The sequence below is a fragment of the Dromaius novaehollandiae genome, chromosome 26, assembly GCF_036370855.1.
Source record: "Dromaius novaehollandiae isolate bDroNov1 chromosome 26, bDroNov1.hap1, whole genome shotgun sequence".
Lineage (NCBI taxonomy): Eukaryota > Metazoa > Chordata > Aves > Casuariiformes > Dromaiidae > Dromaius > Dromaius novaehollandiae.
In genome coordinates, this window is record NC_088123.1 from 5,768,663 (window position 1) to 5,780,806 (window position 12,144).

Sequence of the window (12,144 nt, forward strand, 5' to 3'; positions counted from 1 at the left end):
GTGACTGCAGTGACTTTTCCATTATGTGTTTTTGAGAGATACTAAGAGATCAGAAAAAATAGATGGTCATTGTTAGCAAATTTGTACTAATTTTTTTTCCAAGTGGCAATTTCCGTAAAGAAAAAACACCAATTAAGTATTGTTTGCCAAGACTGCAAAAAAATCTGAGAGTAGAAGAAAACTCACTTTATAGCATGTAAACAGATTTTCTTAGCCCTTAGAGCCTGGAATGGCTGATTGTGGAATGGCTGATTGTGGAATGTAATGAAACATAAATAGAGAACCTCTTATTTTTGTAATGGGTTTGTAAAGAATCTTGCACAAGGGTATCCTGATTAGCACCTGGGGATCATAGGCACTGACATAATACAAGTAATATTGGTTAAAACAGCCAGGAAAATAAACTCTGGATCCAAACACACCTGAACACAGAAGAAATTCAGATCTGATTTCTATCTCATGCTAGCTGGCCCCTCTCTACAGCGGGTGAAACTAAAATCCTAGATTTGGATTAAGTGCTGGACTGCAGGAGGATTTTGGACCCAATTCTTTTTTTGGCTGAAATCTGTCTCTAATATCAGCCTTATTCTGTGTTTCACGTCCATAACTCTAAATGCAAAATGGTGATGTTAGAGAGCCTTAACAACTTCAAATTTCCAGTGGAACGTTGAACAGGGAAACTGAAATGAGTCTTGGAGCATTCACGTGGTTACGGATGCCATCCACCTGGCATGCCTCTAGTACATATAAGGAAGTGTAGCCTTGCTTTTGATCTTTCTACCCAAATCAGCAGTCTATTGGAGAAGAAAATGAGCTGGGATAGACTCCTCCTTATCTGGGTTTTCTACCTTACAGCATGCCAAGCCTGAAAAATAGAGCCAAGCGAAACTCTCTGGTTCTGTTTTGCAGTGCTTATTTAAACTCCTTTTCACTTTCAGTCCGTGTGGGTTCATACCACTGGAGTTTCGTTGTGAGATTTAAGTTCAAACCCCTAAATTAATCAAGAGTTTTAGGGAAAGCCACTGGGCTTATCTTACTTTTTGTCGAAGCCATAAATGTTGACAAGAATTTGTTTCAGAATTACAAAAATGGACCCTTTGAAAGAAATTGCAAAATGCTTGGGTTTTGAATGAAAGCAGGATCTTTGTTCAGACTTGTTCAACACTGGACACATTAGTTGATGAGCTTTGTACTGAGCTACAGCTGAGGTCAGAATATAAAAAACAGATTAAAAATGTATTTCCGTTGCAAAATTTTATGCATTGGGAGTAAAAATGCTTCATGTTCCATAGAAAATCAGCCGTGATGATCTAGTCACTGTAAGGATTAATAAACAGAGGTAGCTTGCTCTTGCTCCGCTGTGTTGTTTCTAAAGATGGAAGCACAGTTTCCCTGAACATGATGTAAGAAAGAGCTCTCTTGAATGCTCTACTGTCTCTATCTTTTGTCTCTTCTTTTTTCTTTTAATTTGTGCAAACATTTTTTGCCTGCTTCATGTTGAGCAGAGTTTGTCAGCCACCTTTTAAGTCAGACGTGGAAAAAAGAGGTATCACCCCAACTATTGTTAGTGTCTGTGCACACTGTGAACATGTTCCTTTTCGTTTTAGTTAAGATTTACATGAGGCAAAGGAATTAATATGCAAGATTTTTTATTAGGTTTGAAAGGACAGTTGTTCATCCTACCAGTACAAGAACACATGAGCAGAGTAAAGCAGGGTCAAATAGCACAGTGCACAAGGGTACTTTATTAATTTTATGATTTAATTCATTATGTTTTATTCTTGGGTCAGCTCAAAAACATTTATTGGTTTTCCCTAATAAATTATTTGTACAGCTGTTGTTATTAAGGCCCTTCTCTTTCAAACTTTTCCATACCTTTAACTTTCTGTACATAAATTGACTTCTGTAGCATTGCTCAGTTGAATATATTTTAATTTATACCTGTGTTTTCTGTAGAACCAAATATATTCATTTTTAGTGGAACAGCGCTTATTAGAACTGAAGGAGACATGAAGATAACTTTTTCATGGCTATAAAAGAAACAGGAGAGAGAATCCTTGTCTCAAAGTTTTCATCATTTAACCTGCTACTGAAATCTGGATCTGAAATAGTCTCACCAAAAAACATTTTTGCTCTTTAATGGAGATTGAATAAAAGCCCAAAGCTCAGGCTTTGTTGTTGAGACACAAGTATAAATAAGAGACATGGAAATTGTACTGCACAGTGCATCTTACTGAGTTCTTCAAGCATGGGAGAATGGTTACTCATGTCTGGAAGAGTGTCAAGTTAATGCTTCTGATTAGAGATGGGTGTGAATCTACACAGTTTGGGCTTGATTTGGATGATAACCAAAGTTCCAGGGCGTTGGGATCCAGTCTCTGAGCCTGGCCTCAGCCTCGTTTCTAGATCTGCTATAAGATTTAGTTATTGTATAGTATAGTTATGGTATATTAAACTAACTTAAATGTTAAATTTCACTTATCACACCCCTTTAAAAAACAGGGAGGGGGAGAAAGAGGGGTGGAAAGGTTACATTAACACTGCATTGTAAATTTAATACAGCTCCAGATGCCTGCAGTGTTTTTTTTTCTTTAGTATAATTCTTTAGTTTTGAGAGCAGCACCAGCTGCTTTGTGATCACATTAACTGTTTGAAATTTGCTTTAATATGAAGTAGACCTTCAAACATATAATGAAAATCTCTCAACTTTCAGATTACAAGGGTTTTCTATTGTTGAAAAAATTCTTATACTTCACAAAATTAAAGGATGTGTGATCACTGTCTTAGTTTTTTTGCAGTAATAATTGTGAGTCACACACTACTTCAGTGTCTGTCACTTGGTAAAGCAGGCAAAGGGAATCTTTCTAGAACTAATGGATATTTTCATGGTTACTTGGTGTGCCCAAATACATATGCAGATTGAGTAGTATGTCCTTATGAATTTAACTGAAGCAAATATTGATTGTTTATCAATTAAAATGTTTCTGAATAAAAGGGAGAGATCATCAGTGGAAGGCGAAACAAAACATGGTTCAATCACCTATTTGAACGACCCTAATGATGACTATTTAGGTTCAGCTAATAAGCACATCTGAGTTTTCATAGATATTGCTGTTACTGTCATTGCTGTATTCTCAGAGTGATTCTCCCAGGAACAGAGTAAAAAACCCACAATGCCCTCTACTTAATGAGGACTTCTCCTAGAGAACATGATTGAAGCCCAGTGATACTTAATGGTAACAACCAGTGTGTAATGGGGGACAGTAATTCTGTGGAATTAAGATGAGGCACTTCAGCTAAAGTGCATCCGCTTAGATCTGGTGGTAGCACATTTAGCCTCCCCTTGATTAGGAATTCTGCTTCATCCAGTAACATACTGATTAAACAGATCTTAGAGTGGCGTGGTACAAGGTAACAGAACATCAGTACTAACAATGGTCATCTTTGAACCAATATGATTTTTTAGAAATAGAAAAGAGAAAGGTCAGTGATTGCCCTCTGTTTTCAGCAGAAATCATGACACGGGATATTTCCTGGCAGGTGTCCCTCTCTAGGTGCTCTAGGGGAGAGCGAGAAAGGAAAAATAACAAGGTATATCCCTGGAGAGTTTCCTTCCTGACCTCAGAGTGGTTGGATCGGTTCATCACCAGGCACGTGAGCAAAGCTGGCTGTGTTTGAGAACTCACCCAGCTAGGTTCTAATATGAAGCACAGAAGGATCTGTGTCATTCAGAAAAGAGAAAAATGGGTAAGAGAGGTGGGTTATTGTGAGTTAAGAAGAGATCCTGCAATGTCTCAGGTAAGCCCCGACAGTGGAAAGAAGGATGCATTTGTACCACTATACCCCACTGATATCTGTTTGGAATACAATATACTGTTCTGGTTTAACTATCTTCCAAAGAAGGATGCAAATGAAATTGGAACAGGTGCAGGAATGGATCATTAAGGTGACTGGGGAGTGGACAAGAGAGCAGTAGAAAAGTTTGACTCAATTAGCTTAGTAACATGCGCTGAGAAGGGGCTTAACTGCTGTCTAAAAATATCCTGAGATGGATCAGAAAGGGAAATAATAATTTTAAAGCCAGTGTTAGGTATAAACTGACTACGAATAAATTTAGGCTGTAAGACATAAGGTCCCTAACCATGAGGACAAGTAGCCTTTAAAACAAGAGGAATACTGAAGACAAAAACTTGAACTGGTTTTAGGCAATTTTAGGAAAGTGGCTACAACACGGTTTGGTTGCCTGTAATAGGAGGAGACTGGATGTCAGTGATCCAGGAGGCATCTGCTACCCCTGTGCCCCTCCAGCCTGAGGAGACCCTACTCCTGAACTGAAGGCCATGTGCACAGTTTCTTCTGTTAGCCTGGACTGTGCAGCAGTGTCAGGGCCTCAGAGAGGAATTCCCAGAGAATTCTGTGGAAATTTTGAGCAGAGAGAAGCTGCTGGCATTTTTCACATTGTTCATCCTTTTCCTAATCCAACTATGAAGCAAACACATTATATTATCGCATCTACTCCTGTTATTAGTCACCTATTGACATCAATGGGAGTCTTGTGCAAGTGAAGACAGCAGGATGAGGCCTGACATGTACCTTGTCTTCCACCCAGCTGGAAAATAATAATAATGATAATTATTTTTAAAATCCTCACAATAGTTATTCTTTTGAAAAGTTAAAATAACATGGTGCTGTGACTGCAGAGTTATAAGGGAAAGTGCATCAGGAATGTAATATCCTTTCCAGATGTACAATGTCATAAAGAATTTTTTCCACACTTGGAATGGTAACAGGAATTTTTTGAGAGAGATCGTTTACACAGTGATGAGATATGTTACATGTAAGTAAATGCCTGTATGCCTGGAATGTTTGTACCATATGTCTATATAGGTGTCTATGAATGATATAGCTTTATATGCATGATGATATATATTTACATGCATACATGTGATTTGAAGTGGAACATACTTTAGAACATACAAATACTGATAGAATATATAGATGGGGGAGGAAAGATCATCATACCTTTGTCAAAGGATTTCGAAGCACTTCACAGTACTTCTAAATTTTTGAATATAATACCTTTTAGGTGGCTACAGAACTTGCCTTCTTCACTACGCACCCTTCACTTCTGTGTGCTCCCTACTGATTAGGGGACACAGTAATTATCAGAAAGTTTCTGCTGCAAGAGTTGAAGATTTCAGTCTGAAAATTGGTGATGGGAGCTGTGATTGTTGCTGTGAGAAGTGGGGATTCAGAGAAGTGATGTTAAAGGTACCCAGGTAAAGGTTTCTAAAGTAATAGTAGCACTTTGAGTACTGCAGACAAGTGAAAGGGGGACGGTGCAGCTCAGGGAACCTGAGTTTAGTGTGTTGAACACAGTTGGGCTGCATGTCACGGTAGGCGAACCCTCAGTGTGGTCTTTGAGCAGGGAGTATGTTACAGAAATCCACCGGGGAAAGGAAAATAGTCCAGAGACTATAGTGGATGGGCTTCTTCAGTGCTGTAGGGGAGTCATTATCTTACTTCTGTGGCATCACAGCTAGTAACAAGAACCTTGCAGATCTGCAGAGAGAATCTGCACACCTGCAGGAAGCCCTGCTTAGGAGCCTGCAGTTCCCTCACAGTTCTTATGGAGGGAACCTCAGTTTGGATCTCTGAGGGAATAGCATATTGCTGTATCTCTCTCTTACTTTACTGTTGCCTTCTGAAAGTCTAACAGGAGTGAGTGGAGGATCCAGCTGTCTAAGGGCACAAAATCTTTTGTCTCTATGCTGTCTAGGTCAAATTTGGCCCTGAACTACAATTACCAGGATGCATTGCCTACCTGACATATTTTGATGTTCTCACATCATTCTCTTAGGATTATATTTTGCATTAACTACTGTTTTTAGCTAAAAAACCCCATCAGTTGAACTGGCATAGAGGCCAAATTCTCATTGACTAGAAGTAGTGCCATCAGGTCAGGAAAAGAAACCCATTTGCCAGTAATTTGCCAGTGCTGTGGACAAATCGGACAAATCTGAGAATTTAAATCTCCAGGGAAGTCTGCACATCACCTTTCATCAGTGCTAAATACAGGTTAAAACAAAAAGGGCCCGGAATGTTTTATGATGTTAGGAGAACAAGTGTTATTGATAAATATGTATTCAGAAGGGTATTGGCAAAAATGCACATAAATGGTTAACAAGGTAATGGTAAGAAATGTTGACCTTGATTTGTTTAGCTAAGATGTAAAGATTTTTGAAGGTCAAAGGTGTTCTTGTGTAGTGTTTTGGAGTCTAACTGTGTCTGACCCTCTAACATTAAGCTGCTGTGGCCTGCAGTTTTGAAGAGTGAAGCAAACCAGGGGGAAAGAGAGAAGGGGGAGAGAACAGGAAATGGAGTGAGGTGTTTCAGGAAGTTGTCAGGAGTTGACTGATTGATTCCAGATGGAAAGGGTCACCCTTCGTGACCCAGGAAATACTCACTGGGGGAAAGCAGTTGGCTTGTGAAAGGGAAGGGCCTGGGAGTTAGAGACCATCATGGAATGCACATTCCTTTTTGTTTTATCCATAAAACATTGGTTTTTAATCTTCAGTATAAAACAATTGGATTGTTGAATTGTCATCTTCATCAGGCAAGAGGAAATGACTGCAGGAAAGTGGAGAAGTCCAGTAAATTTTATATCAATACTCTTACATATTCTTATTCCACAGCATTGCTAATGAGTTGGCTAGCAGTGTCATAGCAAAGGTGGCAAAGGCCCGTGCTGAATTTCAGTAGTACCTTAGAGATTAAGGCAAATAAGGTTCAAAACTGTGATGAAGTTCTGGTCCAGATCTGAACTTTGCATTTTGTCCTGTCCCTGAGAATGCTGTATTTATGTACCCTAGGTCTCAGCCTGTGAAATGCCAAGTGGCTTTGACTCTCCTGTGATGAATGGGAGAGGTAAATAAAAAAGGAACCAGCCATGGAGAGAGGTCTAAAAGTGCGTCTTCCATTCCTGCTTGCTCAGGGAATAAAAGATGCTCAGCACTTATCTTCTAAATAGAGGACTATTTCTTGTTATTGTTCACACTACAGGGATCTCTGCAACTCTGGCGGAAGTGGGGCTTATGTATTCTGGGCAACACTTACACCTGAATGGTTGTTCAAACATGGAATGGGTGAATACTTGAAGTCTGCATATATTATAAAAATCTGATACTGTGAGTGAACATGTGGGTGTGTGTTTGTCACATACCTCGTGTATGTGAAGTCAGATATGTGTATATTGTATAATGTAACTATATATATATGATATATTTTTGATTTACATCTGGTTACAATTTAAACACTTGTAAGTATTTCAGACACTGGAATAATTCAGGTCTATTCCCTTATTGCCATAGTATGGTCTCTGCTGGCCAGTGAGAGATTAAAATTTATTTCCATTGTTTAACGGAAAATAATGAAGTGCATCTGAGTGGGTTCAGCTATGTCATGGGGGAAATGTTCACTTTGGATAGGAGTCTCACTCCACCCAAATGTACAATGATGAAATCAGTTGGCATACAAAAGCAACACATTTTGTGACAAGAATGCTTGCGAAGTGTCAGAGTACAGTATGACAAGAGCCTTTTGGAATGAATTGAACTTGTCTCACAAAAGAGAGAGCAGTCTTTAAGCTAGCATAATCCTGTAGGAAGGCAAGGCTTCTCCTGCTATACACTGAATACAGTTTATCAACAATTAGAGTTTGACATTGTCTTACCTAGAGCATGACAAGTGTATCTGTGAAAACTCATAAACACCTCCAGAGTCAGATTCTCAACAGCTGTGAATTACTGTAGCTGTGTGGCAACTGAATGGAGTTAAGCTGATTTACACCAGTTAATGGTCCAAACTTCAAAGTTTCAGTAAGTTGCATATTCTTTCAGTAGTTAAAACAAAGGATTTTTTTTCTTAAAGTGTGTGGTTTACAGGCACATTCATTTCTAGAGTTACAGGACTTACAGCTTTGGATACTGTGTTTTAAAGGGAGAACTAAATGGGACTAACTGACATACACAGTTACTTCCTCTAAGAACTTGTAAGGTATTGGAGCTCAGCAAGATAAGGCATAGAGGCCAAGATTTTCAAAACTGGTGCTTGATTCTGGGTGCCCAGGCTCAGGTGATTTTAAAGAGGCACTAAACCATGCATCTGTCAAACACCAGACATAATATTAGCTACTGTTTTCACATAATAGAAGTTTCTGTTTTGCTCAGTCAATGGAGACCTGATTCAGAGCAGATGCAGATACATTTGCATATGTGCACAGTACAGCAGATGGCTCTGAATCTGCATGTATGTATCAGAGGGCAAATTGCTGTGGTGTTCTGCAGCCTGCCCTCCTGGTTGGTATATATAGACCTCTATGCCATCAGCTATGCTACAGTGGATCATAGGAAGCTAGATTTAGGGCCATCTGCAGTTGCTGGTTCATTATACATTAAGGGCTTTATATGGCCCTTAGGATGCTATGTTAAATGGTATTAATGCGTAGAATAAAGGCTGAAAATATTTTCCCCCTCCTTGCTAGGGAGTAAACCCTGCAGGACATGATCACATTTTACAAACAGAACAGGATTTTAACTGAGCTGAATAATTAATACTTTACAAGCTGAATATCCAAGTAAGTTGTTTACCTGATTCCTTTTTCTTCCCTTTTTAAATATCTAGGTTGTACTATCAACAACAGTGAATGTTGATGGGCATGTATTGGCAGTGTCTGACAACATGTTTGTTCACAACAACTCCAAGCATGGACGGAGAGCAAGGAGACTTGACCCCTCAGAAGGTGGGATCTTTGTCTGAAGAACAGTACACAAATTAATACAGGAGCGTATTACCCATTCTTGAATTTCTGTTTCTTTTCAGGAGGTAAGGGGAGAGCTAAGTGGAAACTACAGAACCTCAGGGGTTTTAGAGAAGCAAGAAGCAGGGAAAAACTGTCTACTGCATGCAAAAAATATGATCCTCCTTGCATCGAGAGGTTGACTCCCCTCTCCCCCGCCCCGAAATTATTAATTAGTTTGTACTGTGAAGATGAAAAACATAAAACCACTAAATATTATCTAAATTTCAGACTTCTTGCTCAGCTGGGGTAGATTTGATTTCAAGCAAATTAAGCAACATGACATCTTAGTTAAACAGAAATGTTACAGCACAAGATGTGTATGAAAAAGTGTCACTAGTTCCCTTAAACAAACTATGTGCAAAGCATAACAATGCACAGAAGGCAACTGACACTAATTGATTTTAGTTTGTTTGGCTAAGCAAGACTCATGGCTGTCTACAAGATGGTTCTTGGAGTGTATTAAAGCAATTACAAATACTTATATCTGTTAAGCTTCAAAATGGTAGGCCCCTCCTTTCCCTCTTCTAATCCATTCATTTCCAACACATTCCACCTCTCTCACACACAGACAGTACTCAAAATTACTAGAAAATGTTATCTGTGTCTGCTTTCCCCTCCCCTGCAGCTAGTGAAAGTGAGAAGAGCTAGTGATGTTAGTAGAAAAGACAAGCAAGGATATTATTTCATTATAATGTTTTGTTGCCCCACTTCTTAAATGTGCCCTGTATCACCCTTAAAGAAGAATTAATGAACTGGAAGAAAATGATTGAATCAGTAAAGAATTCAGAGTGGTGTTAATTCTCCCCCAGCGGGCAGTGAAATGGTAGAAGGAAAATCCCAGGATTCCAAGCCTAGGAAGCCATCCAGTTTTTCCTTGACTGATTGGATGTGATTGACTGGCTGTTCAAAGGAGTCTCATGTTTTTGGAGCCCTGCCAAAGTTCCCCTCCACCTCTGACCCTGTCAACATTGGGAATGGAGTGATGGATTGACTTTGGTTATGGCCTGGAAACCATATTGGGTTCCTGATGGGATGTATAGTCCAGAGGCCTTGAACATATGGAATAGAGAAGAAAAAAAAAATCTATTCTGTAAAGTCAGGAAAATTATTAGAAATTGTTTCCTGATAGGAATTGGAGGACACATTTGATATTTCTATATCTCTTTTACCCGTTGATAAACTTAATCTTAATCTGTGTCTCCTTCCATAGGATTTTGCTTTAGTGTGATCATATGCTAATGAATGTTTTTTTAAAACAGCCTCTGCACAATCATTTAAGCGTTTCATTTTTACACCCACTACAGTTGGCCTATTAGGCTTTAATGACACAATGTTAAGTGCCAGTAATGAATAGGCAAGTAATTAACACTAGCAAGGCAGAAAACATGCTTTATTTATTTATTTATTTATTGGGATTTCTGGAATGGTAAAGCAGCCTTCATGGGTGAATGGCTGGAGGGGACTTGTCCTAGGCCTTGGTTAGCACGGGGGAATTCATGCCAACCGTGAAGCTGCAGCAGTGCAGAAACTCTCAGGAGTGGACAGGTGAAGCTGCTGTAAGCTACAGTTTGCATCAATATGACTTACCACTGCTTAATGTGCACAGAAGCTGCTTGCACCTATCTGCTTGCAAGGGTTTACACCCAGCATTGTAAATACTCTCAAAACTGTGTGCAAAAAACCCTAACCTGCTGCTCTGTTTTGTCCTTTTTCTAGCCACACCGTGCATCAAAGCAATTAGCCCAAGTGAAGGTTGGACTACAGGGGGGGCAATGGTGATCATTATTGGAGACAACTTCTTTGATGGGCTGCAAGTTGTATTTGGAACCATGCTTGTATGGAGTGAGGTAGGCAAAAGTACTCCGCTATTGCTAAGCTGAAAGAATGTGTTGCTGTTCTGAGGAAAGTGGAAGGGAAACATTTTATTTGCCTATTCCAATAGTGGTACAAAAATTGTGGTATGTAAGCTGGGCCATATAAAGCTGCCTTAAGGAAACCCATTTCCATGGAATGTTTGCTCTGTGGAACTCCTTGCTATGTGGTGTTATTGAGGCCAACTGCTTAGTAATATCCAGAATGGGACTGAACAATTCTTGGGGTAAGGATATGGATCTGGAGACAGGTAAAGGTAAAGAAATAAAGGAGGAGGGGAGGGAACATGGAAAGAGTCAGAGTTCTGGAAGGATAAAAGGATCCCTCTGGGTCCAGACATAAGTCAGCAATTAAACAATGGGGATAGGCAATATGATTTTCCTGATGACAGTTTATCCTAAAATGTGTCTTCCTCTCTTGGAAGCAATGAACTAGAGCAGATGTATCCCCTGCCTGTGATCTGTAGCATTTCCTATGTAGTAATAAGGGATGCATTTACTCAAGAAGCATGTTTGGAGGGTGTAGGAGAAAGTCGTGGGGGGGAATAATGCAAACATATCATAATTGTGTCCCTCCTTTTGTTATTTCCTAGCTTATCACACCTCATGCCATTCGAGTTCAGACACCTCCACGTCACATTCCCGGAGTGGTTGAAGTGACATTATCATACAAATCCAAACAGTTTTGCAAAGGCGCCCCGGGCAGGTTTATTTACACAGGTAGGCGATTGTGATTTACACTAGAAGAGCTGGAGCTCTGAGTGTCTGTGTTGGTAAACAGTATTGACAACTCTGTGTTTTATTTATTTATATATTTACCTTGCCCCTTGCTGAAGGCCACTGTGCTACTTGAGGCATTTGAACGTGTAAGGAGATAGCTTCATTGTCGTGCAGAGGTGTTAAGGTGCTGTTACTACACATGTTAATATTTTTGCAGATGGGAGTTCATGCTGTTATAGTATAGGTCTGTCTATATATATTGAGTATACAGTAACATGATAGCATTGTTCTACATACCGGAAGATGTTTTATTTATAACAGTATTTATTTTACATTTCTCTCTCACTGGGGGTAAGCTTTCATTTTCAAGATAATCCCAGAGGACAAGGAGAGTATCTTGTATTGAGAAAAGCCAATGAGCTGAGCTGAAAAAAAATCCAATTGCTTTTTTATTCTTAAATGGATTAGCAGCTTCTTTAGTGCCCTACATTCACCTCTGCTAGCACGAGAACATTAATACTATGGAGAGAGCGATCTATAGATCTGAAAATAAAAATCAAGGGGGACCAGATGACCATCTTACTGAACTGTCAGTAACGGTAGTAATAGCGATGGCATACAATGTACATACTAAAGTTTTTGTATCCTATTAAGTATGGCTGGAGAGTTATGGCGCACTGAGTTCTAAATGGT

At 39.4% G+C, this 12,144-nt stretch overlaps 1 protein-coding gene across 1 annotated transcript in view; it reads left to right on the top strand.

The window, feature by feature from the left end:
• The window catches only part of EBF2 (EBF transcription factor 2), a 148,261-nt gene that overhangs the window by 109,769 nt on the left and 26,348 nt on the right, over positions 1 to 12,144 (top strand). The window contains exons 8-10 of the mRNA XM_026122305.2: positions 8,683 to 8,800; positions 10,577 to 10,707; positions 11,325 to 11,451. Coding sequence (XP_025978090.1) covers positions 8,683 to 8,800; positions 10,577 to 10,707; positions 11,325 to 11,451 — 376 coding nt within the window. The remainder of the gene's footprint in view (positions 1 to 8,682; positions 8,801 to 10,576; positions 10,708 to 11,324; positions 11,452 to 12,144) is intronic.